The 27724-nt window shown below is 48.9% G+C and overlaps 2 protein-coding genes, 1 long non-coding RNA gene and 1 pseudogene across 6 annotated transcripts in view; 2 read left to right on the forward strand and 2 right to left on the reverse strand.

Annotated features, from left to right (window-relative positions):
- The first annotated feature begins 3668 nt into the window (after positions 1-3668).
- Positions 3669-5273, forward strand: LOC114680146 (endogenous retrovirus group K member 113 Env polyprotein-like; annotated as a pseudogene).
- A 6638-nt stretch (positions 5274-11911) lies between these two features.
- Positions 11912-16310, reverse strand: SLC39A4 (solute carrier family 39 member 4). 4 transcript variants are annotated; one of them, XM_015146286.3, is made up of 12 exons: positions 15983-16310; positions 15195-15476; positions 14602-14794; positions 14350-14486; positions 14101-14272; positions 13635-13807; positions 13327-13464; positions 13119-13250; positions 12887-12941; positions 12612-12764; positions 12257-12444; positions 11912-12164 (listed from the first exon to the last, which is right to left on the reverse strand). In XM_015146286.3, exons 1-12 carry the CDS (start codon positions 16208-16210, stop codon positions 12036-12038), a joined length of 1980 nt encoding a protein of 659 aa, XP_015001772.3. In that variant the 5' UTR covers positions 16211-16310; the 3' UTR covers positions 11912-12035. The 4 variants fall into 4 exon arrangements, with proteins under 4 accessions (XP_015001772.3, XP_077800775.1, XP_077800774.1 ...); XM_077944649.1 differs by lacking the exon at positions 15195-15476 and having other exon boundaries at positions 15983-16210; XM_077944648.1 differs by lacking the exon at positions 12612-12764 and having other exon boundaries at positions 15983-16210.
- Positions 16094-27724, forward strand: part of LOC114680370 (uncharacterized) — a 193357-nt gene continuing 181726 nt past the window's right edge. The window contains exon 1 of the long non-coding RNA XR_013397561.1: positions 16094-16231. This is a non-coding gene — a long non-coding RNA (uncharacterized LOC114680370). The remainder of the gene's footprint in view (positions 16232-27724) is intronic.
- LOC114680147 (endogenous retrovirus group K member 7 Env polyprotein-like) lies at positions 19672-21816 on the reverse strand. Its single transcript, XM_077944707.1, has 2 exons — positions 21582-21816; positions 19672-21248 (listed from the first exon to the last, which is right to left on the reverse strand). Exons 1-2 carry the CDS (start codon positions 21679-21681, stop codon positions 20248-20250), a joined length of 1101 nt encoding a protein of 366 aa, XP_077800833.1. The 5' UTR covers positions 21682-21816; the 3' UTR covers positions 19672-20247.

Genomic DNA, 27724 nt, shown 5'->3' on the forward strand with positions numbered 1-27724 from the left:
AGCAGCTCAGATGCCTGTAACTGTACAACCTCAAATGCAGGTTAAACAAGTACAAACTCCAAAAGAAGATCAAATAGAAAAAGAGTCTCTGTCACGGCAATGCCAATACAAATACAGTGTCCACAATATCAGCCGGTAGAAGATAAGACCCAGCCGCCAGTAGCCTATCAATACTGGCCGCCAGCTGAACTACAGTATCAGCAGCCCCCAGAAAATCCGTATGGACAGCCAGGAACATTTCCAGTGCCACAGGGCAGGGTGCCATATCCTCAACCGCCCACCATGAGACTTAATCCTACAGCACCGCCTAGTACACAGGGTAGTGCGTTACATACAATTATTGATGAGGCAAGAAAACAAGGAGATATTGAAGTGTGGCAATTCCCAGTAATATTAGAAGCAAGACCACCTGGAGAAGGGGCCCAAGAGGGAGAGTTTCCCGTAGCTGAAGCCAGATATAAGTCTTTTTCTATAAAAATGCTAAAAGAAATGAAAGAGGGAGTAAAACAGTATGGACCCAACTCTCCTTACATGAGAACATTATTAGATTCCATTGCTCATGGACATAGACTCATTCCTTATGATTGGGAGATTCTGGCAAAATCCTCACTCTCACCCTCTCAATTTTTACAATTTAAGACTTGGTGGATTGATGGGGCACAAGTACAGGTCCGAAAAAATAGGACTGCCAATCCTCCAATTGACATAGATGCAGATCAACTATTAGGAATAGGTCAAAATTGGAGCACTGTTGACCAACAAGTAATAATGCCAAATGAAGCCATTGAGCAAATCAGGGCTATCTGCCTTAGAGCCTGGGAGAAAATCCAAGACCCAGGAACTGCCTGCCCCTCCTTTAATACAATAAGACAAGGCTCTAAAGAGCCCTACCCTGATTTTGTAGCAAGACTTCAAGATGCTGCTCAAAAGTCAATTACTGATGAAAATGCCCGTAAGGTCATAGTGGAGTTGATGGCATATGAAAACGCCAATCCTGATTGTCAATCAGCCATTAAGCCATTAAAAGGAAGGGTTCCCGCAGGATCAGATGTAATCTCAGAGTACGTTAAGGCCTGCGATGGAATTGGAGGAACTATGCATAAAGCTATGCTTATGGCTCAAGCAATCACAGGAGTCGCTTTAGGAGGACAGGTTAGAACATTTGGGGGAAGATGTTATAATTGTGGTCAAATTGGTCATCAAAAAAAGAATTGCCTAGTCTCAAATAAACAAAATGTATCTACTCAAGCTACTACAACAGGTAAAGAGCCACCTGGCCTATGTTCAAGATGTAAAAAGGGAAAACATTGGGGTAATCAATGTCGTTCTAAATTTGATAAAAATGGGCAACCACTGTCGGGAAACGAGAGGAGGGGCCGGCCTCAGGCCCCGCAACAAACTAGGGCATTCCAAATTCAGCCCTTTGTTCCTCATGGTTTTCAGGAACAAAAACCCCCACTGCCACAAGTGTCTCAGGGAATAAGCCAGTTATCACAATACAGCAATTATCCCCCGCCACAAGCGGCAGTGCAGCAGATTTATGCACCATACAAGCAGTCTCTCTGCTTCCAGGGGAGCCTCCACAAAAAATCCCCACAGGGGTATATGGCCCATTGCCTGAGGGGACTGTAGGACTAATCTTAGGAAGATCAAGTTTAAATCTAAAAGGAGTTCAAATTCATACTGGTGTGGTTGATTCAGACTATAAAGGTGAAATTCAATTGGTTATTAGTTCCTCAATTCCTTGGAGTGCCAGTCCAGGCGACAGGATTGCTCAATTATTACTCCTACCTTTTATTAAAGTTGGAAACAGTGAGATAAAAAGAACAGGAGGGTTCGGAAGCACTGATCAGACAGGAAAGGCTGCATATTGGGCAAGTCTGGTCTCTGAGAGCAGACCTGTGTGTAAGGCCATCATTCAAGGAAAAGAGTTTGAAGGGTTGGTAGACACTGGAGCAGATCTCTCTGTCATTGCTTTAAATCAATGGCCAAAAAATTGGCCTAAACAAAAGGCTGTTACAAGACTTGTTGGCGTAGGCACAGCCTCAGAAGTGTACGAAAGTACGATGATTTTACATTGTTTAGGACCAGATAATCAAGAAAGTACTGTTCAGCCAATGATTACTTCAATTCCTGTTAATCTATGGGGTCGAGATTTATTACAGCAATGGGGTGCGGAAATCATTATGCCCGCTCCATTATACAGCCCCACGAGTCAAAAAATCATGACTAAAATGGGATATATACCCGGAAAGGGGTTAGGAAAAAATAAAAATGGCATTAAAGTCCCAACTGAGACTGAGAAAAATCAAGAAAGAAAAGGAATAGGGTATCCTTTTTAGGGGCGGCCACTGTAGCGCCTCCTAAACCCATTCCATTAACTTGGAAGACAGAAAAACCGGTATGGGTAAATCAGTGGCCGCTACTGAAGCAAAAACTGGAGGCTTTACATTCATTAGCAAAGGAACAATTAAAAAAAGGACACATTGAGCCTTCATTCTCACCCTGGAATTCTCCTGTATTTGTAATTCAGAAAAAATCAGGCAAATGGCATATGTTAATGGACTTTTAAGAGCCGTAAATGCTGTAATTCAACCCATGGGACCTCTTCAACCCGGATTGCCCTCTCCGGCCATGATCCCAAAAGACTGGCCTTTAATTATAATTGATCTTAAGGATTGCTTTTTTACCATTCCTCTGGCAGAGCAAGATTGTGAAAAATTTGCCTTTACTATACCAGCCATAAATAATAAAGAACCAGCCACCAGGTTTCAGTGGAAAGTACTACCTCAGGGAATGCTTAATAGTCCAACTATTTGTCAAACTTTCGTAGGTCAAGTCCTTCAACTAGTTAGTTAAACAAAAAAAAGGGGGAGACAGTAAGGAGTGTACCACTCCTCAGATGCAGCTTAATCTAGCACTCTATACTTTAAATTTTTTAAACATTTATAGAAATCAGACTACTACTTCTGCAGAACAACATCTTACTGGTAAAAAGAACAGTCCACATGAAGGAAAACTGATTTGGTGGAAAGACAACAAAAATAAGACATGGGAAATAGGGAAGGTGATAACCTGGGGAAGAGGTTTTGCTTGTGTTTCACCAGGAGAAAATCAGCTTCCTGTTTGGATACCCACTAGACATTTGAAGTTCTACAATGAACCCATCGGAGATGCAAAGAAAAGCGCCTCCGGCCGGGCGCGGTGGCTCAAGCCTGTAATCCCAGCACTTTGGGAGGCCGAGACGGGCGGATCACGAGGTTAGGAGATCGAGACCATCCTGGCTAATACAGTGAAACCCCGTCTCTACTAAAAAAAATATACAAAAAACTAGCCGGGCGAGGTGGCGGGCGCCTGTAGTCCCAGCTACTCGGGAGGCTGAGGCAGGAGAGTGGCGCAAACCCGGGAGGCGGAGCTTGCAGTGAGCTGAGATCCGGCCACTGCACTCCAGCCTGGGTGACAAAGCGAGACTCTGTCTCAACAAAAAACAAACAAACAAACAAACAAACAAAAAAAACAAAAGCGCCTCCACGGAGACGGAAACACCACAATAGAGCACCATTGACTCGCATGATGAACCAAGAGGTGATACCAGAACAGATGAAGTCACCACGCATCAAGAAGGCGGAGCTGCCGACCTGGGCACAGTTAAAGAAGCTGACACCGTTAGCTGGAAAAAGCCTAGCTAGCACAAAGGTGACACAAACCCCAGAAAAAATGCTGCTTACAGCTTTAATGATTGTATCAACAGTGGTAAGTCTCCCCATGCCTGCAGGAGCAGCTGCAGCTAATTATACCTACTGGGCCTATGTGCCTTTTCCCGCCCTTAATTCGGGCAGTTACACGGATGGATAATCCTATTGAAGTATATGTTAATAATAGTGTGTGGGTACCTGGTCCCACAGATGATCGTTGCCCTGCAAAACCGGAGGAAGAAGGAATGATGATAAATATTTCCATTGGGTATCGTTATCCTCCTATTTGCCAAGGGAGAGCACCAGGATGTTTAATGCCTGCTATTCAAAACTGGTTGGTAGAAGTACCTACTGTCAGTCCCACCAGTAGATTTACTTATCACATGGTAAGCGGAATGTCACTCAAACCACAGGTAAACTATTTACAAGACTTTTCTTATCAAAGATCATTAAGAGTTAGGCCAAAAGGGAAACCTTGCCCCAAGGAGATTTCCAGAGAATCAAAAGATTTAGTTTGGGAAGAATGTGTGGCCGATAGTGCAGTGATATTACAAAACAATACATTTGGAACAGTTATAGATTGGGCACCTCGAGGTCAATTCTACCACAATTGCACAGGACAAACTCAATTCTGTCCCAGTGCACTAGTGAGTCCAACTGTTGATAGTGATTTAACGGAAAATTTAGATAAACATAAGCACAAAAAATTACAGTCTTTCTACCCTTGGATATGGGGAGAAAAGGGAATCTCTACTCTAAGACCAAAAATGATAAGTCCTGTTTTTGGTCCTGAACATCCAGAATTATGGAGGCTTACTGTGGCTTCATACCGCCTTAGAATTTGGTCTGGAAATCAAACTATAGAAACAAGAGATTAAAAGCCATTTTACTCTATCAACCTAAATTCCAGTCTAACAGTTCCTTTACAAAGTTGTGTAAAGCCCCCTTATATGTTAGTCATAGGAAATATAGTTATTAAACCAGACTCCCAAACTATAACTTGTGAAAATTGCAGATTGTTTATTTGCATTGATTCAACTTTTGATTGGCAGCACCGTATTCTGCTGGTGAGAGCAAGAGAAGGCATGTGGATCCCTGTGTCCATGGACCGACCATGGGAGGCCTCACCATCCATCCATATTTTGACTGAAGTATTAAAAGGCGTTTTAAGTAGATCCAAAAGATTCATTTTTACTTTAATTGCAGTGATTATGGGATTAATTGCAGTCACAGCTACAGCCACTGTGGCAGGAGTTGCATTGCACTCTTCTGTTCAGACAGTAAGCTTTGTTGACAATTGGCAAAAGAATTCCACAAGGTTGTGGAATTCACAATCCGGTATCGATCAAAAATTGGCAAATCAAATTAATGATCTTAGACAAACTGTCATTTGGATGGGAGATAGACTCATGAGCTTGGAACATCGTTTCCAGTTACAGTGTGACTGGAATACGTCAGATTTTTGTATTACACCCCAAGTTTATAATGAGTCTAAACATCACTGGGACATGGTTAGACGCCATCTACAGGGAAGAGAAGATAATCTCACTTTAGACATTTCTAAATTAAAAGAACAAATTTTTGAAGCCTCTCAAAGTCACTTGAATATTGTGCCTGGAGCTGAGGCGTTAGATCAAGTGGCAAAAAATCTTTATGAATTAAACCCCACGACTTGGATTAAGTCTATTGGGAACTCTACTGCAGTAAATTTTGGAATTATGTGTCTCTGTTTAATCGGCTTGTTTTTAGTGTGCCGGACCAGTCGAAGAATCCTGCGTCAAAATCGAGAGAACGAACAAGCCTTCATCGCCATGGCACATTTATATAGAGGAAAAGGGAGGGAGAACGTTGCGGGAAGTCAGGGACCTTGAATGCAGGGACTGGCTGAAGCCACGGCAGAAAAACGTAAAATGTGAAGATTTCATGGACATTTATTAGTTCTCCAAAATTAATACTTTTGTAATTTCTTATGTCTGTCTTTACTTTAATCTCCTAATTCTATCATCTTCTTTGTAAACTGAGGAGGATATATGTCACCTCAGGACCCTGTGATGATTGCCTTAAACTGCACAAATTGTTTGTGGAGCATGTGTGTTTGAACAATATGAAATCTGGGCACCTTGAAGAAAGAATAAGATAACAGCAATGTTCAGGGAACAAGGGAGGCAACCTTGAACTGGCCGCCGGTGAGCCGGACGGAACAGAGCCATATTTCTTCTCTTTTCATTATGCAAATAGGAGAAATATTGCTGAATTCTTTTTCTCAGCAAGGAACAGCCCTGAGAAAGAGAATGCGCTCTGAGGGTAGGCCCATAAATGACCCCCTTGGAGGTGTGCCGCCTTTTATGGTTGAAGCCGAAGGGACGAAATAAGCCCCGGCCTCCTGTAGTGCTCCCAGGCTTATTAGGACGAGGAAATTCCCACCTAATAAATTTTGGTCAGACAGGTTGTCTGCTCTCAAACCCTGTTTTCTGATAAGATGTTATCAATGACAATGCGTGCCCAAAATTTCATTTAAATTTAACACCATCCTGTGATCTCATCCTGCCTCCACTTGCTTTGTGATATTCTATTACTTTGTGAAGTATGTAATCTCGGTGTCATGATGACAATGGTAGTTTTGTTGAAAAGAAAAGGGGGAAATGTGGGGAAAAGAAAGAGATCAGCCTGTTACTATGTCTATATAGAAAGACGTAGACATAAGAGACTCCATTTTGTTCTGTATTTGTGATGCTGTTAATCTGTGACCCTACCCCCAACCTTGTCCTTTGCAAGAGACATGTGATGCGGTGACTCAAGGTTTAATGGATTTTGGGCTGTGCAGGATGTGTCTTTGTTAAACAAATGCCTGAAGGTAGCTTGCTGGTTAAAAGTCATCACCATTCTCTTAATTTCAACTACCCAGGGACGCGTACACGACCAGACCTCTGCCTAGGAAAGCTAGGTATTGTCCAAGGTTTCTCCCCATGTGATAGACTGAAACTATGCTGCTAAAAGGTTTATGGAGATGTTTGCACATGCATCTCAAGGCACAGCATTTTCCTTTGAACTTATTCATGTCACAGAGGTGTTTGTTCATATGTCTTACTGCCGATTTCCTCTTTTTTCTTTGATCCTATTGTCCTGCCACTCCCCTGTTTAATTATCAATAAATACTAAGGGAACTCAGAGACCGGGGCGGCGTGGGTCCTCTATAAGCTGAGCTCCGGTCCCCTGGGCCCCCGCTTTTCTTTCTCTATACTTTGTCTCTGTGTCTTCTTTCTTTCCTCAAGTCTCTCGTTCCACCTAATGAGAAACACCCACAGGTGTGGAGGGGCAGGCCACCCCTTCAACCATCCCCCAGCCCAACACCCGTGAAGGGTCTGTGCTGTGCTAAGGAGGAGGAGTGAAAGAGGGAGGCCTCTTTGCAGATGAGATAAGAGGAAGACTTCCATCTCCTGCTCCTCCCTGGGAATGGAATGTCTTGGTGTAAAGCCGACCATTCCCAATCGTTCTATTCTGAGATAGGAGAAAACCGCTCTGTGGCTGGAAGTGAGACATGCTGGCAGCAATACTGCTGTTACTCTTTGCTACACTGAGATGTTTGGGTAAAGCGCGGTGGCTCACGCCTGTAATCCCAGCACTTTGGGAGGCCGAGGCGGGCGGATCACAAGGTTAGGAGATCGAGACCACGGTGAAACCCCGTCTCTACTAAAAATACAAAAAAAAATTAGCCGGGCGCAGCGGCGGGCGCCTGTAGTCCCAGCTACTCAGGAGGCTGAGGCAGGAGAATGGCGTGAACCCGGGAGGCGGAGCTTGCAGTGAGCTGAGATCGGGCCACTGCACTCCAGCCTGGGCCACAGAGTGAGACTCCGTCTCAAAAAAAAAAAAAAAGAGAGAAACGTAAATCTAGCCTACGTGCACATCCGGGCACAGCACCTTTCCTTGAACTTATTCATGATACAGATTCCTTTGCTCACATGTTTCCCCGCTGACCTTCTCCCCACTTGTTGCCCTGCTACACTTCCCTCGCTAAGATAGGAAAAATAATTATCAATAAATACTGAGGGAACTCAGAGGCTGGTGCTGGTGCGAGTCCTCAGTATGCTGAGCACCAGTCCTCTGGGCCCACTGTTCTTTCTCTATACTTCGTCTCTGTGTCTTATTTCTTTTCTCAGTCTCTCATCCCACCTGACGAGAAATACCCACAGGTGTGGAGGGGCTGGCCCCCTTCAAAAATTAGCCGGGCATGGTGGCGCACACCTGTAATCCCAGCTACTCGGGAGACTGAGGCAGGAGAATCGCTTGAACCCAGGAGGCAGCGGTTGCAGTGAGCCCTCCAGCCCGGGTGACAAGAGTGAGACTCTGTCTCAAAAAACATACAATAAAAATAACCAGAAGAGATAGAAACACAAGAAAGAAGGTCATGTGGGCCGGGCGCAATGGCTCACACCTGTAATCCCAGCACTTTGGGAGGCTGACGTGGGTGGATTACCTGAGGTCAGGACATCGAGACCAGCCTGGCCAACAGGATAAAACCACATCCTACTAAAAATATAAAAATTAACTAGGTGTGGTGGTGGGTACCTGTAATCCCAGCTACTCGGGTGGTTGATGCAGGAGAATTGCTTGAACCTGGGGGGCAGAGATTGCAGTGACGTGAGATGGTGCCACTGTACTCCAGCCTGGGCAACAGACTGAAACTCTGTCTCAAAAGAAGAAAGAAAAAAGAAAAGGAGAGAGGAGGGGAGGTCATGTGAAGACTGAAGGGGCGGGGGATAATTGCTGTATTGTGATAACTGGCTTATTCCCTGAGACACTTGTGGCAGTGGGGGTTGTTGTTCCTGTTGCCCATTTTTATCAAATTTAGAACGACATTGATTACCCCAATGTTTTCCCTTTTTACATCTTGGACATAGGCCAGGTGGCTCTTTATCTGTTCTTGTAGTAGCTTGAGTAGTTACATTTTGTTTATTTGAGACTAGGCAATTCTTTTTTAGATGACCAATTTGACCACAATTATAACATCTTCCCCCAAATGTTCTAACCTGTCCTCCTAAAGCAACTCCTGTGATTGCTTGAGCCATAAGCATAGCTTTATGCATAGCTCCTCCAATTCCATCGCAGGCTTTAACGTACTCTGAGATTACATCTGATCCTGCGGGAACCCTTCCTTTTAATGGCTTAATGGCTGATTGACAATCAGGATTGGCGTTTTCTTATGCCGTCAACTCCACTATGACCTTAGGGGCATTCTCATCGGTAATTGACTTTTGAGCAGCATCTTGAAGTCTTGCTACAAAATCAGGGTAGGGTTCTTTAGAGCCTTGTCTTATTGTATTAAAGGAGGGGCAGGCGGTTCCTGGGTCTTGGATTTTCTCCCAGGCCCTAAGGCAGATAGCCCTGATTTGCTCAATGGCTTCATTTGACATTATTACTTGTTGGTCAACAGTGCTCCAATTTTGACCTGTTCCTAATAGTTGATCTGCATCTATGTTGACTGGAGGATTGGCAGTCCTATTTCTTCGGACCTGAACTTGTGCCCCATCAATCCACCAAGTCTTAAATTGTAAAAATTGAGAGGGTGAGAGTGAGGATTTTGCCAGAATCTCCCAATCATAAGGAATGAGTCTATGTCCATGAGCAATGGAATCTAATAATGTTCTCATGTAAGGAGAGTTGGGTCCATACTGTTTTACTCCCTCTTTCATTTCTTTTAGCATTTTTATAGAAAAGGACTCATATCTGGCTTCAGCTACAGAAGGCTCTCCCTCTTGGGCCCCTTCTCCAGGTGGTCTTGCTTCTAATATTACTGGGAATTACCACACTTCAATATCTCCTTGTTTTCTTGCCTCATCAATAATTTTATGTAACACACTACCCTGTGTACTAGGCGGTGCTGTAGGATTAAGTCTCATGGTGGGCGGCTGAGGATATGGTGCCCTGCCCTGTGGCACTGGAAATGTTCCTGGCTGTCCACACGGATTTTCTGGGGGCAGCCGATACCGCAGTTCGGCTGGCGGCCAGTATTGATAGGCTACTGGCGGCTGGGTCTTATTTTCTACCGGCTGATATTGTGGACACTGCATTTGGAATGGCATTGCCATGATAGAGACTCTATCTTTTTCTATTTGATCTTCTTTTGGAGTTTGTACTTGTTTAACCTGCATTTGAGGTTGTAAAGTTACAGGAATCTGAGCTGCTGGAAGAGGAGTTGGCCATCGTGGTCTAGACTCTGATGGCTCTGCTAATTCTGGATTTTTTTCTTCTAATTTTAACGTTTCAGGATATACTACCTCCTGTAATTGATTAATGTCAACATTTTGCGTTGACTGAGCCATAGCTGGCTCTGATACACATTCACAGTGTGAACTTTCCTTTCCTTTCCGGGATTCTATCCTTGCCTCTTTTTCACAATCTACTGCACAGCTTTTAGGGACATCAGAAATTGGAACGCTATCTTCTTCTGTTTGCAACGGTTCTAAAGCTACTTTAATAATGACCCAATAATTCCATACTGTAAGGGGAATGATTTTACCTTCCCTACTTGCTTGTTTTAATTCTTTGCCAATTTTTTCCCAGTCTTTTAGATCTAAAGTTCCCTGTTCTGGAAACCATGGACAAAACTGCTCTATTGTTTGAAATAGCGTAGTTAGATTTTTGGTAGAGACTTTAACTCCCCCTCTTTTTAAGAGAATTTTAATAAAGCTGCGATAAGAGGCATATTTACTCATAGTTTGCCCCATTGTTACCCTAGGTTCTTCCGTGCGCACAAGCTTACCACAAGGCTGACTTTAGACATACTCGGGAGTCTCTCGTCAACTTGTACTCAATGACCATGCTCCAGCGTACCTTCACCTTAGAGAAAAGCTCCACGTTGGGCACCAGATGAAGGGGTGGCCTGCCCCTCCACACCTGTGGGTGTTTCTTGTAAGGTGGAACGAGAGACTTGAGAAAAGAAATAAGACACAGAGACAAAGTATAGAGAAAGAAAAGCGGGACCCAGGGGACTGGCGCTCAGCTTACAGAGGACCCACGCGGGTCCCGGTCTCTGAGTTCCCTTAGTATTTATTGATAATTATCTTTACCATCTTAAAGACAGGGGAGTGGCAGGACAATAGGATCAAAGAAAAGAGGAAATGGGCAGTAAGACATATGAACAAACACCTCTGTGACATGAATAAGTTCAAAGGAAAATGCTGTGCCTTGAGATGCATATGCAAACATCTCCATAAACCTTTTAGCAGCATTGTTTCAGTCTATCACATGGGGAGAAACCTTAGACAATACCTAGCTTTCCTAGGCACAGGTCCCTGCGACCTTCGGCCGTGTACGTGTCTCTGGGTAGTTGAAATTAAGAGAATGGTGATAACTTTTAACCAGCAAGCTACCTTCAGGCATTTGTTTAACAAAGACACATCCTGCACAGCCCAAAATCCATTAAACCTTGAGTCACCACAGCACATGTCTCTTGCAAGGACAAGGTTGGGGGTAGGGTCACAGATTAACAGCATCACAAATACAGAACAAAATGGAGTCTCTTATGTCTACGTCTTTCTATATAGACACAGTAACAGGCTGATCTCTTTCTTTTCCCCACAAAGACAGAGGCAGAGATTGGAGTCATACTGCCCACAAACCAAGGAACACCTGGGGCCACCAGTAGCCAGGAAAGGCTTGGGGAACAGACTGCTTCCTGGAGACTTCAGAGGGAGCATTAGTCTCCTGATGCTTTGATTCCTAACTTTTAGCCTCCAGAACTGTGAAAATAAGTTTCTGGTTTGAAGGCACTCAGTTTGTGGTAGGCTGTGTTATGGGAGCCCTAGGAGGCCACTACATAGGGACTCAGGATTAACGCCTCAGAGTCAGAAGAGGCTGGGGTCCCAGGAACCATGGGCTGCCACACTCTGGTCTGATTATCTCCAGGCTTGCTTTCCATGACAGAAAAATATGCCTTCAGCTGTGTACGCAGTTATGGGTAAGCAAGTTTGATTACTGTTTGGGGACAGGGTCCCACCTGCTGCCCACACACCCCGGCGAATTTCCCTGACCCCACTCCTCAGGCAGGCAGGGTCTCCACATCAAAGAGGGGGTGCCTGAGGCTGGCTGCCTGGGGGGCCCTGAGTGCAGCTCTTCCTGCTTCTCTTCGAGGCACCCCGATGGGGAGAAGGCAGTGCCGCAATTGTCCTTTCTCAGCTGAGGACCTTTCCCACCCAACAAGGAGAGCACAGCCATGCTGCAAGGACAAGAGTGTCTTTATTGGAGTTAGGACTGGGGCCTCTATAGGGGCTTCTGGTTTCTGGGCTGTAGGTTTGTGGGGTGTGGGATCTTGGGTCAAAGGTGGGAGACTAGGGCAGGGTATCAGAGGGTGATATCATCCTCGTACAAGGACAGCAGCAGCAGGACGGTCCAGCCGCCCAGCAGGCCCACGTTGTGCAGCAGAAAGAGGAGCCAGGGCCGTGGGTCCCGTACTTTCAAGATGGCCGGGAGCTGAGGAGCAAGTGGGTACCAGGTCAGCGCCCCTGCTCAGCTCCGCTGCTCAGTTCCCGGCCCAGAGCAGCCCCTCCCCTCACCATCCTGACCATGTCGCAGAGTGCCACGTAGAGGAACAGGCCGGTGGCCACTGCCAGGATCCAGACCTCGCTCTCCTCGCCGACTCCAACCGCGAGTGCCACGTAGAGACCCGCGAAGGCCGTGAGCGCAGAGGCCAGGTTCAGCACCAGCGCTTGGCGCACGGAAAGGCCCGCCTGCAGCAAGGCCGCGAAGTCCCCTGCGGGCGGGTCCACATCAACAGCTCCGCCCTCCTATTTACATGCCCCGCCCACCTCCTTTCGGTCGCGCGCTCTTACCACCAGGCCCCGCCCACCTGTTCCCGGTCTCCCCGCCCAGCCCCGTGCGGCCCCGGCCGTCTCCTTCCAGGCCCCGCCCGCCGCTCACCCAGCTCGTGCGGCAACTCGTGGCAGAACACCGCCAGCGAGGTGGCCAGCCCGGTCTTCCAGGAGGACGCGAAGGCGGCGCCCACGGCCAGCCCATCGGCGAAGTTGTGCACGGCGTCGCCCAGCGTGATCACATAAGGCAGTAACCTCAACTCTGCGGATGCAGCGGCCGTGGGTTCGCGTGGCCTGTCCCCGACCGCCAAGCCCCGGGCCCCGCTCGCGCTCCACACAAACCTCAGATCCCCCAGCCCTTCCGGGGTCGCCCCCTGGGCTCACCTGGGCTCAGTCTCCTGGGCTCCGGCTTCAGCAGCTCCGGGCTCTCCTCCGCCACCTGGGAGGAGCCTTGAGTAAGTCCCGCCCAGAGATAGAGGAGGAACGCGGCGGGGCGGGGCCCCAGATCACCGCGGGAGGCGGGGCCGCAGGCCTGGGGTGGGGCTGGGAGTGTGGGCTTGGGAAGGGGTCTGTAGGAGGGGCTCCGCGTGGGGTGGGGCATCGGGCGCCCACTCACCAGGTCCGCGCGGGAGCCCTCGTGGGGCGGCTTGGGCTGCCGGAGCTCGCTGGGTGCCAGCTGCAGGGACACGCCGTGGCTGTGGCCGCCGTGGCTGTGGCTGCTGTGGCCGCAGGGCCCGTCCTCCAGATCCTGTGAGGGTAGCTGCTCAGCGTCCGCCAGGCCCCCAGCACACCCACCCGCCGGGTACCTTCCCAAGAAGCCTGACCTCCGGGTCCCTGGGCAGCAGGAGGTTGAAGAGGTTCTCAAACAGGAAGAAGGCGTAGAGCCCGGCCAACATAGCCAGGAGGCGCCAGGTGGGCTGTGAGCTGAGGCCCTCTTCGCTGTGTGTGTGCAGCCCCAGCACCTGGGGAGTAGGGGCGCTGGGCTGGGGGGGTCACAGGGCGCCTCCCTCCAAGACCCAGGGAGAGGGGTCAGGGGTCAGGGGGTGGTGTGGGTAAGGGCCCTGGGAGGGCATGGCCTGGGAGTCCATGGTGGGGAAGGGAAGGCCAGGATCGGGGGGTTGTGGGGGCAGACCTTGGGCATCAGGTGCAGGACAGCATCCCCAGTGAGTGCACCCACCGCCAGGCTCAGGCAGGTCTGCAGGATGTAGTGGGTGACCCCCCTGCAGCCAGTGCAGGTCAGCAGTACGAGGCCAAAAACCGCGCAGAGGCAGATGAGCAGTGTGGCCAGGGAGCCGTACAGATACCCTGGGGGCGGGTGAGGTGGCTGTGAGAGCTTTTCTTCCAGACTCAGCCCCTGCTTCCCGGGCGTCACTCACCAGAGCTGCAGGCGGTCAGTGTGGGCCAGTCCCTCACTCAGGCTGACGCTCCTGCCTCAAAGCCCCACTCCCCTCCTGGCGATGCCACATTCCTCTGTGTCTGCTGTTTCAACTTCCAGGCCCTGCTCCCTCTCTCCATCCCTCACCCTCGGCAGCCACTCCTTCCTCCCTATGTGGGCCCCACCTCTGCACTGCCAGCACAGTGCCGGGGTGGGCACTCACTCTCTGCCTGGCTGAGCTGGTCCTGGACGGGGAGCCTGGGCTGGGAGGTGCAGGCTCCACTCAGCTGCTGTTGCAGCAGGGCAGGGCTCAGTTGGACCCAGGCCTCCGGGGTCACCCCAGCCTGCTCTGACAGTCCATACACAGCCATCACGTCCCTGGCACTCAGGCATACCTGGGGAGTGGCAGGACAGGCTCAGGGGCCTGAGCAGACCCCAGTGGGACCCCATCTTACCCCAGGGCACAGCTCACCGTGTCCCACACACTGGAGCTATCGTTGGAGGTGACGAGGGGCACAGGGTCCTGGCCGCTGGCTCCCCTGTGCTGATGACTGTGGTCACTGTGGGCCTCCCTGCCTACCCCCAGGCGCTGCATCAAGGCCGACAGCTCTAGCAGGGAGAAGAGTCAGCACGGCGAGTCTGTGTGGGCTCCAGCCCTGCCCCCTAGGGACATGGAGGCTGGGGACTCGGGGGTGCCCCCTCCACAGCCCAGCCCAGGCCTCACCAGCCAGCGTCATAGGAGCCTCGCTACTGTGCTGCTGGAACACAAAGTCCACGAAGTACTGAGGGCTCGGCAAGGCATGGAAGCAAGACCCACTCCTGACGTGGTCCAGCAGGGCAGCCAGGACGCCACCGGCACTACCTGGAGCCCCCGCCCCCACCGCCTCCTCCAGCAGCTGAGGAATGTCTACGCAGGCCTGGGGAAGAGGGGGCCTCTGCCTCAGCCTTTGGTGTGACCTTGCATCCAGTTCTGCCATCCACCCAGCTGCCCCTGGATGCATCTCCCACGCCAACTACAGGATCTGCCCCCACCAGCCCCGCCCTTCCCTGGGGCCACAGCCCTCCCTGCCGGGCCCAGCTGCTTCAGGCTCCCACTCAGCCCTCTGGGTTCCTCCCTCGTGAGGCCCCTCCTGGGGCTCCTGCAGGCCCCCAGCTGCCCGGTAGTGAGCTCTACATTGTGAATCCCCAGCAGGAGGCCGACTCCCGGGCGTCTCCCCAGGCCCCCGGGCTCCCTGAAGGCTCTGCAGCCAGGCCTGGCCCCCTAGGCCATGGGGCCCTCCTCACCCACTCCCCTGGTCTGCCTGGACTGTCCCTCACCGTCTTGGGGGTCTGGCCGGCAGCCTGGGCCTGCATCCTCTGCAGCAGCCAGCTTAGGCCCGGGGTCAGGGCCTTGGGGCTTTCGAGCAGGGCCAGGAGATGGTCTGCACGAGAGGCCCAGCGGCCAGCGCGAGCGTCCTCACACGTGCCCTCGGGGTTGCTGAGGTAGAGGACGGCGGCGGCACTGAGGCGGGCAATGTACCTGGCCTCCAGGACCGGGCCTGGGGGCAGCCCTGGCCCCTCAGGCTCGCCCAGGCCCAGGGCGTCCTCCACAGACAGGCACTGTGGGCAGAGACAGGTGAGGAGGGGCTCTGGGCCCACCAGGGAGGGGAGAGGCAGGCCTGGCCAAGGGGCTTCCCCACAGGCCTGTTTCCTCTCCCTCTCAGGTCCACCATCCTCTCTCAACCCGTTGTGCCCTTCTGTCTCCCCAGGACCCTGTTCTGCTTCCCCAACTACAGGGGTGCACGGAGAGGGGTCCCCAACAGTGGTCCCATCCCCAGGGGACTCCCCTGGAGCCACTGCCAATTTGATGGCTGGGGGCCGGCAGGGGGAGGTGGCCCTGGGGTCCTGGGGAGAAGAGGGACTGTGTGTCCCTGGAGAGGTGTGCCTGTCTGCCCTCATGAGCATGAGGGTGGGCTCTGGCCTGCGGGGAGGGCCAGGGTGCCCAGGTACTGCCGCCAGCCTCCTCCGCCTCCTGGAGTTTGCCCAGGGCCCTTTGCTGCCAGTTGGCAGGGCGGAGCGGGCGGGAAGAGGCCAGGGCTGGGGGACCTGTCGGGTGGGGCTGTTACCTTTCCACACGGCCCGTTGGCGCAGTGCACACGGTCCGCCAGCGTATTTAACAGGCCGCCCAGTGCCTCTTGATCCACAGCTCCCTGGCCGGAGGTGAGCAGGCTCAGCAGACCAGCAGGCGGGGGCGCCGTCGCCGTTGCCGTTGCCGTCGCCGTCGCCGTCACCGTCACCGTCACCACCAGCACAGCCAGCAGCAGCCCAAGCTCCAGCGAGACCAGGGACGCCATACTCAGCTCCCAGCGTGCTCAGTGGGTGTTGCTGTGGCCAAGGCCCAGTGCTTCTGGGCTGGCTGAGGGCGGCTTTGCTGGGGTTGTCCAGGGCCAGACTGGGGCTGGGCTAGGACCCGCCCGGCCCGGCCTGCATGAGGACCTCTCCCAGGTATTCCTGCAGAGCTCTGTGATTGGCTGCTGGAGATGCCTGGGTTAACCATTCCAGCGGCAGATCCTCCCCAGTAGCCTGAAGCCACTGCTGGTGGGGGGCGAGGGCTGGGCCCCTTCCCCTGGACAGGCAGCCTGGGTGGGCTTTTTTTTAGATAGAGTTTTGCTCTTGCTGCCCAGGCTGCAGTGCAATGGCGTAATCTTGGCTCACTGCAAACTCTGCCTCCCAGGTTCAAGTGATTCTCCTGCCTCAGCCTCCCGAGTAGCTGGGATTACAGGCGGCACCACCACACCCAGTTAATTTTGTATTTTTAGTAGAGGCAGGGTTTCTCCATGTTGGTCAGGCTGGTCTTGAACTCCCAACCTCGGGTGATCCGCCTGCCTTGGCCTCCCCAAGTGCTGGAATTACAGGTGTGAGCCACCGCGCCCGGCTAGCCTGGGTGGGCTTCTGTCCTCTTCCTGCTGCCCCTCAAGCTGTGGGGCAGAGCCGGAGTGTCCCCTTCTGGCTCTCCATCTGGAGGCTGCCTCCAAGCTGGGGGACGCAGGGCAGAGGTGCACAGATGCCCCCAGAGCCTGAGAGCTCCCAGGTCCATGCCTCTGCCCCTCCCAACAGAGGCTGCCCAGACACCCTTGGTGGCCCCAGTTGGGGTGGGGACATGAACCTCTTCCTGGGTCCTGGCCTATGGTCCCTGTTGGGGACTGCGATGGAATCAAAGGAACTGAAAAGGTGCCTGCTGCATCATGCTCTCTTAGGCCAGAGAAAGCCCCAGGAAGCTCCAACACAGACAACCAGGAAGACGGACCTGGGCCCTGGCAGCCACCTGGCCGGGCTTGGGGCAGGATAAGATTGGGGTAAGACCCCAGCTCTAGCCCCTGGGGCAGGGAGGCTGTGGCTCCCAGCCCTGCCCTCCCTGTGGGCTCCTTCTCTGGCCTTTGAGCCTAGAGGCCTTATCTCTACTGTGGTGGTGATGGCAGGAAGTCTGGGGGAAGGGGAAGGCAGATCTCAGGGCAGCTTTGCCTTCTGAAGGGGGAGTCCAGATGCAGCCTCCTGCCCGGTCCAGCCAGCCTGACCCTGAGTGTTGTGGGTGGGGCTGGGGTGGGGAGCTGGGTGCCTGAGGCCCAAGGACTCTGTCCTGCCATGTGCAGGGCGGGACGGGGCAGTGCGGGCATTGGGCCCAGTGTCCTGGGGTCAGGGTGCTTCCCCGGCAGCCTCACCCTGCCAAGCGGCAGATCTCATGGTGCCCCTCTGGCTGGGCCCACCCACAGTGGTATCCTTCTGGGGCCGCAGATGATTTCTGGGCCCCAAGACCATGACGGGGGCAGCTCTACACGCAGCTTGGAGATGTTGCGGTCCCAAACTGGCCCTTTCCCTCCCACACCACCCCAGGACCAATGGGCTGGCTGGAGGCCACCCATTCGAAACCAGGCTCAAGGGCCTATTTTAGCTTCAGGGCAAAGGTCTTGGGCTGGGCCTGACTCTGTGGCCTTCCTGAGCTGCCTCCCCAGTAGGCCTCAGTGCTGGGCTGCAGGCCTCCTCCATTCCCTCCATTCATGTGACCCCATCCCTCCCCACAGAAACTCTCCTCCACAGCCCAGGAGCAGCCGCTGAGGGTTTCAGCTGCCCGTGCCCCAGCCTGAGGCCGGCTTCCCCAGAGCAGAGGGGTTGCACTCTCCTGCCCCTCAGGCCCACTCTGTCATGCAACAAGCTCATTGCAATTGGCCCATCTTAAAAACAACACTGGTCGGGCACCTTGGCCCACGCCTGTAAACCCAGCACTTTGGGAGGCTGAGGCAGGTGGATCACTTGAAGTCAGGAGTTTAAGACCAGCCTGGGCAACATGATGAAACCCCAGCTCTACTAAAAATACAAAAACAAATTAGGGCACCCAGGCCGGGCGCAGTGTCTCACGCCTGTAATCCCAGCACTTTGGGAGGCCGAGGCAGGCAAATCACGAGGTCAGGAGATGGAGACCATCCCGGCTAACACGGTGAAACCCCATCTCTATTAAAAATACGAAAAAATGGCCGGGCGCGGTGGCTCAAGCCTGTAATCCCAGCACTTTGGGAGGCCGAGACGGGCGGATCACGAGGTCAGGAGATCGAGACCATCCTGGCTAACACAGTGAAACCCCGTCTCTACTAAAACTACAAAAAACTAGCCGGGCGAGGTGGCGGGTGCCTGTAGTCCCAGCTACTCAGGAGGCTGAGGCAGGAGAATGGCTTAAACCCGGGAGGCAGAGTTTGCAGTGAGCTGAGATCCGGCCACTGCACTCCAGCCTGGGCGACAGAGCGAGACTCCGTCTCAAAAAAAAAAAAAAAAAAAATACGAAAAAATTAGCCAAGTGTGGTGGTGGGTGCCTGTAGTCCCAGCTCCTCGGGAGGCTGAGGCAGGAGAGTAGCTTGAACCTTGGAGGTGGAGCTTGCAGTTGAAGGGGTGGTCTGCCCCTCCACACCTGTGGGTGTTTCTCGTTAGGTGGAACGAGAGACTTGAGAAAAGAAAGAAGACACAGAGACAAAGTATAGAGAAAGAAAAGCGGGGGCCCAGGGGACAGGCGCTCAGCTTACAGAGGACCCACGCCGGCACTGGCCTCTGAGTTCCCTTAGTATTTATTGATAATTATCTTTACCATCTTAAGGATAAGGGAGTGGCAGGACAATAGGAGGGCAGTAAGACATATGAACAAAAACCTCTGTGACATGAATAAGTTTAAAGGAAAATGCTGTGCCTTGAGATGCATATGCAAACATCTCCATAAACCTTTTAGCATTACTTCAGCCTATCACATGGGGAGAAACCTTGGACAACACCTAACTTTCCTAGGCAGAGGTCCCTGCGACCTTTGGCCGTGTACGTGTCCCTGGGTAGTTGAAATTAAGAGAATGGTGATGACTTTTAACCAGCAAGCTGCCTTCAGGCACTTGTTTAACAAAGACACATCCTGCACAGCCCCAAATCAGTTAAACCTTGAGTCACCACAGCACATGTCTCTTGCAAGGACAAGGTTGGGGGTAGGGTCACAGATTAACAGCATCTCAAATACAGGACAAAATGGAGCCTCTTATGGCTATTTCTTTCTATATAGACATAGTAACAGGCTGATGTCTTTCTTTTCCCCACATTTCCCCCTTTTCTTTTCAACAAAACCACCATTGTCATCATGACACCGAGATTACATACTTCACAAAGTAATAGAATATCACAAAGCAAGTGGAGGCAGGATGAGATCACAGAATGGTGTTAAAATTAAAATTTTTGGGCATGCATAGTCATGGATAACATCTTATCAGAAAACAGGGTTTGAGAGCAGACAACCTGTCTGACCAAAATTTATTAGGTGGGAATTTCCTCGTCCTAATAAGCCTGGGAGCGCTACAGGAGGCCGGGGCTTATTTCATCCCTTCGGCTTCAACCATAAAAGGCGGCACGCCTCCAAGGGGGTCGTTTATAGGCCTACCCTCAGAGCGCATTCTCTTTCTCAGGGCTGTTCCTTGCTGAGAAAAAGAATTCAGCGATATTTCTCCTATTTGCATAATGAAAAGAGAAGAAATATGGCTCTGTTCCGTCCGGCTCACCGGCGGCCAGTTCAAGGTTGCCTCCCTTGTTCCCTGAACATTGCTGTTATCTTATTCTTTCTTCAAGAAGCCCAGATTTCATATTGTTCAAACACACATGCTCCACAAACAATTTGTGCAGTTAAGGCAATCATCACAGGGTCCTGAGGTGACATATATCCTCCTCAGTTTACAAAGAAGATGATAGAATTAGGAGATTAAAGTAAAGACAGACATAAGAAATTACAAAAGTATTAACTTGGGAGAACTAATAAATGTCCATGAAATCTTCACATTTTACCTTTTTCTGCCGTGGCTTCAGCCAGTCCCTGCGTTCAAGGTCCCTGACTTCCCGCAACGTTCTCCCTCCCTTTTCCTCTATATAAATGTGCCATGGTGATGAAGGCTTGTTCGTTCTCTCGATTTTGACGCAGGATTTTTCGACTGGTCCGGCACACTAAAAAGCCGATTAAACAGAGACACATAATTCCAAAATTTACTGCAGTAGAGTTCCCAATAGACTTAATCCAAGTCGTGGGGTTTAATTCATAAAGATTTTTTGCCACTTGATCTAACGCCTCAGCTCCAGGCACAATATTCAAGTGACTTTGAGAGGCTTCAAAAATTTGTTCTTTTAATTTAGAAATGTCTAAAGTGAGATTATCTTCTCTTCCCTGTAGATGGCGTCTAACCATGTCCCAGTGATGTTTAGACTCATTATAAACTTGGGGTGTAATACAAAAATCTGACGTATTCCAGTCACACTGTAACTGGAAACGATGTTCCAAGCTCATGAGTCTATCTCCCATCCAAATGACAGTTTGTCTAAGATCATTAATTTGATTTGCCAATTTTTGATCGATACCGGATTGTGAATTCCACAACCTTGTGGAATTCTTTTGCCAATTGTCAACAAAGCTTACTGTCTGAACAGAAGAGTGCAATGCAACTCCTGCCACAGTGGCTGTAGCTGTGACTGCAATTAATCCCATAATCACTGCAATTAAAGTAAAAATGAATCTTTTGGATCTACTTAAAACGCCTTTTAATACTTCAGTCAAAATATGGATGGATGGTGAGGCCTCCCATGGTCGGTCCATGGACACAGGGATCCACATGCCTTCTCTTGCTCTCACCAGCAGAATACGGTGCTGCCAATCAAAAGTCGAATCAATCCAAGTAAACAATTTGCAATTTTCACAAGTTACAGTTTGGGAGTCTGGTTTAATAACTATATTTCCTATGACTAACATATAAGGGGGCTTTACACAACTTTGTAAAGGAACTGTTAGACTGGAATTTAGGTTGATAGAGTAAAATGGCTTATAATCTCTTGGTTCTGCCGGGCGCGGTGGCTCAAGCCTGTAATCCCAGCACTTTGGGAGGCCGAGACAGGCGGATCACGAGGTCAGGAGATCGAGACCACCCTGGCTGACACGGTGAAACCCCGTCTCTACTAAAAAATACAAAAAACTAGCCGGGCGAGGTGGCGGGCGCCTGTAGTCCCAGCTACTCGGGAGGCTGAGGCAGGAGAATGGCGTGAACCCAGGAGGCGGAGCTTGCAGTGAGCTGAGATCCGGCCACTGCACTCCAGCCTGGGCGACAGAGCGAGACTCCGTCTCAAAAAAAAAAAAAAAAAATAAATAATAATAATAATAATAATCTCTTGTTTCTATAGTTTGATTTCCAGACCAAATTCTAAGGCGGTATGAAGCCACAGTAAGCCTCCATAATTCTGGATGTTCAGGACCAAAAACAGGACTTATCATTTTTGGTCTTGGAGTAGAGATTCCCTTTTTTCCCCATATCCAAGGGTAGAAAGACTAATTTTTTGTGCTTCTGTTTGTCTAAATTTTCTGTTAAGTCACTATCAACAGTTGGACTCACTAGTGCACTGGGACAGAATTGAGTTTGTCCTGCGCAATTGTGGTAGAATTGACCTCGAGGTGCCCAATCTATAACAGTTCTGAATGTATTGTTTTGTAATATCACTGCACTATCGGCCACACATTCTTCCCAAACTAAATCTTTTGATTCTCTGGAAATCTCCTTGGGGCAAGGTTTCCCTTTTGGCCTAACTTTTAATGATCTTTGATAGGAAAAGTCTTGTAAATAGTTTACCTGTGGTTTGAGTGACATTCCGCTTACCATGTGATAAGTAAATCTACTGGTGGGACTGACAGTAGGTACTTCTACCAACCAATTTTGAATAGCAGGCATTAAACATCCTGGTGCTCTCCCTTGGCAAATAGGAGGATAACGATACCCGATGGAAATATTTATCATCATTCCTTCTTCCTCCGGTTTGGCAGGGTAACGATCATCTGTGGGACCAGGTACCCACACACTATTATTAACATATACTTCAATAGGATTATCCATCCGTGTAACTGCCCGAATTAAGGGCGGGAAAAGGCACATAGGCCCAGTAGGTATAATTAGCTGCAGCTGCTCCTGCAGGCATGTGGAGACTTACCACCGTTGATACAATCATTAAAGCTGTAAGCAGCATTTTTTCTGGGGTTTGTGTCACCTTTGTGCTAGCTAGGCTTTTTCCAGCTAACGGTGTCAGCTTCTTTAACTGTGCCCCGGTCGACAGCTCTGCCTTCTTGGTGCGTGGTGACTTCATCTGTTCTGATATCACCTCTTGGTTCATCATGCGAGTCAATGGTGCTCTATTGTGGTGTTTCCGTCTCCGTGGAGGCGCTTTTCTTTGCATCTCCGATGGGTTCATTGTAGAACTTCAAATGTCTAGTGGGTATCCAAACAGGAAGCTGATTTTCTCCTGGTGAAACACAAGCAACACCTCTACCCCAGGTTATCACCTTCCCTATTTCCCATGTCTTATTTTTGTTGTCTTTCCACCAAATCAGTTTTCCTTCATGTGGACTGTTCTTTTTACCAGTAAGATGTTGTTCTGCAAAAGTAGTAGTCTGATTTCTATAAATGTTTTAAAAATTTAAGGCCGGGCCTGGTGGCTCAAGGCTGTAATCCCAGCACTTTGGGAGGCCGAGGCGGGCGGATCACAAGGTCAGGAGATCGAGACCACAGTGAAACCCCGTCTCTACTAAAAATACAAAAAATTAGCCGGGCGCGGTGGCGGGCGCCTGTAGTCCCAGCTACTCAGGAGGCTGAGGCAGGAGAATGGCGGGAACCCGGGAGGCGGAGCTTGCAGTGAGCCGAGATCGCGCCACTGCACTCCAGCCTGGGCAACAGCGTGAGACTCCGTCTCAAAAAAAAAAAAAAAAAAAAATTTTAAAGTATAGGGTGCTAGATTAAGCTGCATCTGAGGAGTGGTACACTCCTTACTGTCTCCCCCTTTTTTTTGTTTAACTAACTGAGTTTTGAGTGTTCTATTAGTTCTTTCAACTATGGCCTGTCCTTGGGAATTATAAGGAATTCCTGTTGTATGTGTAATATTCCACTGATTTAAGAATTTTTGGAAAGCTTTACTACAATAACCTGGTCCATTGTCAGTTTTAATTTTTTCTGGAACTCCCATTACAGTAAAACAAGATAATAAATGTTTTTTAACATGGGAAGTACTTTCTCCTGTCTGGCAGGCTGCCCATATGAAATGTGAATAAGTATCAACTGTTACATGAACACATGATAATTTTCCAAACGAAGGTACATGGGTAACATCCATTTGCCATAACGCATTAGGACACAGACCTCTGGGATTAACTCCTGCCTCTTGAGTGGGCAGGTGTAGGACTTAACATTGGGTGCAGTGTTGTACAATATCTTTTGCCTGTTTCCATGTGACATCAAATTTGTTTTTTAACCCTGCTGCATTTACATGAGTCAAAGCATGAAGTTCTTGTGCTTTTATGAATGCAGAGGATACCAGTAAGTCAGCTTGTTCATTTGCTATAGTTAAAGGTCCTGGTAAATTAGTGTGTGCTCTAATATGAGTAATATAAAATGGGAAATTCCTTTTTCTTACAGTTTGTTGTAATAAATTGAACAACTGGTTTAACTGATCATCCATGCTATATTTAATTAGAGCTGTCTCAACATCCCTTGTAGCCTGTACTACATATGCAGAATCTGATATAATATTAACAGGTTGATTAAAATCTTGTAATACTGTAATGACTGCAACCAACTCTGCCCTTTGAGCTGATTGATACTGAGTTTTGATTACTCGCTCTTTTGGTCCTGTGTAAGCCGCTTTTCCATTGCTGGAACCATCAGTAAATACTGTCAGAGCATTTTCTAAAGGTTCATGTCTGGTAATTTTAGGTAAAATCCAAGTAGTCAATTTTTTTTTTTTTTTTTGAGACAGAGTCTCACTGTGCTCCCAGGCTGGAGTGCAGTGGCGTGATCTCGGCTCACTGCAAGCTCCGCCTCCTGGGTTCACGCCATTCTCCCGCCTCAGCCTCCCAAGTAGCTGAGACTACAGGCGCCCGGCACCACGCCCGGCTAGTTTTTTGTATTTTTAGTAGAGACGGGGTTTCACCATGTTAGCCAGGATAGTCTCGATCTCTTGACCTCGTGATCCACCCGCCTCGGCCTCCCAAAGTGCTAGGATTACAGGCTTGAGCCACCGCGCCCGGCCCCAAGTAGTCAATTTTAAAAACTGGAAGATTTTTGTTTTTGGGTAATGATTATCAATGATTCCCACAAAATCAGCAAGGCCAATCTGCCATGCATCAGAATTGATAAAGGCTTGTCTAACTTGTTCCTTGGTTAAAGGAACAACTATTTTGTGTGGGTCATTTCCACACAAGTTTATTATTCGCAATCTTGCCTGACCAATTAATGTAGCTATTTGATCCAAGTATAATGTAAAAGTCTTAATTGTACTGTGAGGAAGGAATGACCACTCCACAAGATCAGTATTTTGAATAAAGATGCCTGTTGGAGAATGTGTAGTAGCAAAAATCAAAAGTTGGAGTGGGGCTAAGGATCTATTCTACTTATTTGCGCTGACTGCATTTTTTCTTCCACTAATTTAATTTCTTTTGTTGCCTCTGGGGTTAATATTCTTTTACTATTTAAGTCTGGATCTCCTCTTAGGATAGAGAAGAAATTTGACATGGCATAAGTAGGAATGCCTAGAGTTGGCCGAATCCAATTAATATCGCCTAACAATTTTTGAAAGTCATTTAATGTTTTTTTTTTTTTTTTTTTTTTTTTTTTTTTTTTTTTGAGGCGGAGTCTCGCTCTCTCGCCCGGGCTGGAGTGCAGTGGCGCGATCTCGGCTCACTGCAAGCTCCACCTCCCGGGTTCCCGCCATTCTCCTGCCTCAGCCTCCCGAGTAGCTGGGACTACAGGCGCCGCCACCACGCCCGGCTAATTTTTTTGTATTTTTAGTGGAGACGGGGTTTCATTGTGTTAGCCAGGATGGTCTCGATCTCCTGACCTCGTGATCCGCCCGTCTCGGCCTCCCAAAATGCTGGGATTACAGGCTTGAGCCACCGCGCCCGGCCCATTTAATGTTTTTAAAGTATCTTTTCTTATTTCTATTTTTTGTGGCTTAATTTTTCTATTTTCTATCTGCATCCCTAAATAATGAAAAGGAGCAGAGGTTTGGATCTTATCAGATGCTATTGTTAGTCCAGCGTTGGCAACCTCTGCTTGCAGAAATGTGTAACAGTCAATTAATTTTTCTCTTGTTTCTGCAGCACATAAAATATCATCAATATAGTGAATGATATAACAATCTGAAAATTTGTCTCTAACTAGTTGAAGGACTTGACCTACGAAAGTCTGACAAATAGTTGGACTATGAAGCATTCCCTGAGGTAATACTTTCCACTGACTATTAAGCATTCCCTGAGGTAGTACTTTCCACTGAAACCTGGTGGCTGGTTCTTTATTATTTATGGCTGGTATAGTAAAGACAAATTTTTCACAATCCTGCTCTGCCAGAGGAATGGTAAAAAAGCAGTCCTTAAGATCAATTATAATTAAAGGCCAGTCTTTTGGGATCATGGCCAGAGAGGGCAATCCGGGTTGAAGAGGTCCCATGGGTTGAATTATAGCATTTACGGCTCTTAAGTCCATTAACATATGCCATTTGCTTGATTTTTTTCTGAATTACAAATACAGGAGAATTCCAGGGTGAGAATGAAGGCTCAATGTGTCCTTTTTTTAATTGTTCCTTTGCTAATAAATGTAAAGCCTCCAGTTTTTGCTTCGGTAGCGGCCACTGATTTACCCATACCGGTTTTTCTGTTTTCCAAGTTAATGGAATGGGTTTAGGAGGCTCTACAGCGGCCGCCCCTAAAAAGGATACCCTATTCCTTTTCTTCCCTGATTTTTCTCAGTCTCAATTGGGACTTTAATGCCATTTTCATTTTTTCCTAACCCCTTTCCTGGTATATATCCCATTTTAGTCATGATTTTTTGACTCGTGGGGCTGTATAATGGAGCTGGCATAATGATTTCCGCACCCCATTGTTGTAATAAATCTCGACCCCATAGATTAACAGGAATTGAAGTAATCATTGGCTGAACAGTACTTTCTTGATTATCTGGTCCTAAGCAATGTAAAATCATCGTACTTTCGTACACTTCTGAAGCTGTGCCTACGCCGACAAGTCTTGTAACAGCCTTTTGTTTAGGCCAATGTTTTGGCCATTGATTTAAAGCAATGACAGAGATATCTGCTCCAGTGTCTACCAACCCTTCAAACTGTTTTCCTTGAATAATGGCCTTACACACAGGTCTGCTCTCAGAGACCTGACTTGCCCAATATGCAGCCTTTCCTGTCTGATCAGTGCTTCCAAACCCTCCTGTTCTTTTTATCTCACTGTTTCCAACTTTAATATAAGGTAGTCGTAATAATTGAGCAATCCTGTCTCCTGGACTGGCACTCCAAGGAATTGAGGAACTAATAACCAATTGAATTTCACCTTTATAGTCTGAATCAACCACACCAATATGAATTTGAACTCCTTTTAGATTTAAACTTGATCTTCCTAAAATTAGTCCTATAGTCCCCTCAGGCAATGGGCCATATACCCCTGTGGGGATTTTTTGTGGAGGCTCCCCTGGAAGCAGAGAGACTGCTTGTATGGTGCATAAATCTAATGCTGCACTGCCGCTTGTGGCGGGGGATAACTGCTGTATTGTGGTAACTGGCTTATTCCCTGAGGCACTTGTGACAGTGGGGGTTGTTGTTCCTGAAAACCCTGAGGAACAAAGGGCTGAATTTGGAATGCCCCAGTTTGTTGCGGGGCCTGAGGCCGGCCCCTCCTCTCGTTTCCCGACAGTGGTTGCCCATTTTTATCAAACTTAGAACGACATTGATTACCCCAATGTTTTCCTTTTTTACATCTTGGACATAGGCCAGGTGGCTCTTTATCTGTTACTGTAGTACTTTGAGCAGTTACATTTTGTTTATTTGAGACTAGGCAATTCTTTTTTAGATGACCAATTTGACCACAATTATAACATCTTCCCCCAAACGTTCTAACCTGTCCTCCTAAAGCAACTCCTGTGATTGCTTGAGCCATAAGCATAGCTTTATGCATAGCTCCTCCAATTCCATCGCAGGCTTTAAGGTACTCTTAGATTACATCTGATCCTGCGGGAACCCTTCCTTTTAATGGCTTAATGGCTGATTGACAATCAGGATTGGCGTTTTCATATGCCATCAACTCCACTATGACCTTACAGGCATTTTCATCGGTAATTGACTTTTGAGCAGCATCTTGAAGTCTTGCTACAAAATCAGGGTAGGGCTCTTTAGAGCCTTGTCTTATTGTATTAAAGGAGGGGCAGGCAGTTCCTGGGTCTTGCATTTTCTCCCAGGCCCTAAGGCAGATAGCCCTGATTTGCTCAATGGCTTCATTTGGC

This window comes from Macaca mulatta, chromosome 8 (genome assembly GCF_049350105.2).
Source record: "Macaca mulatta isolate MMU2019108-1 chromosome 8, T2T-MMU8v2.0, whole genome shotgun sequence".
NCBI classification, from domain to species: Eukaryota; Metazoa; Chordata; class Mammalia; order Primates; family Cercopithecidae; genus Macaca; species Macaca mulatta.

What these genes read in the sequence shown, in the direction of transcription:
- SLC39A4 (XM_015146287.3), bottom strand. Translation starts at nt 15,821, where the DNA reads ATGCTCATGAGGGCAGACAGGCACACCTCTCCAGGGACACACAGTCCC. An exon ending in GCTCCAGTGTGTGGGACACG is followed by an intron (nt 14,273 to 14,349) that starts GTGAGCTGTGCC and finishes GCCACTCCCCAG; the next exon opens with GTATGCCTGAGTGCCAGGGA. An exon ending in CCAGCTCAGCCAGGCAGAGA is followed by an intron (nt 13,808 to 14,100) that starts GTGAGTGCCCAC and finishes ACCCGCCCCCAG; the next exon opens with GGTATCTGTACGGCTCCCTG.
- LOC114680147 (XM_077944707.1), bottom strand. Translation starts at nt 21,681, where the DNA reads ATGATAAGTCCTGTTTTTGGTCCTGAACATCCAGAATTATGGAGGCTT. An exon ending in TGGAAATCAAACTATAGAAA is followed by an intron (nt 21,249 to 21,581) that starts CAAGAGATTATT and finishes GCCCGGCAGAAC; the next exon opens with CAAGAGATTATAAGCCATTT.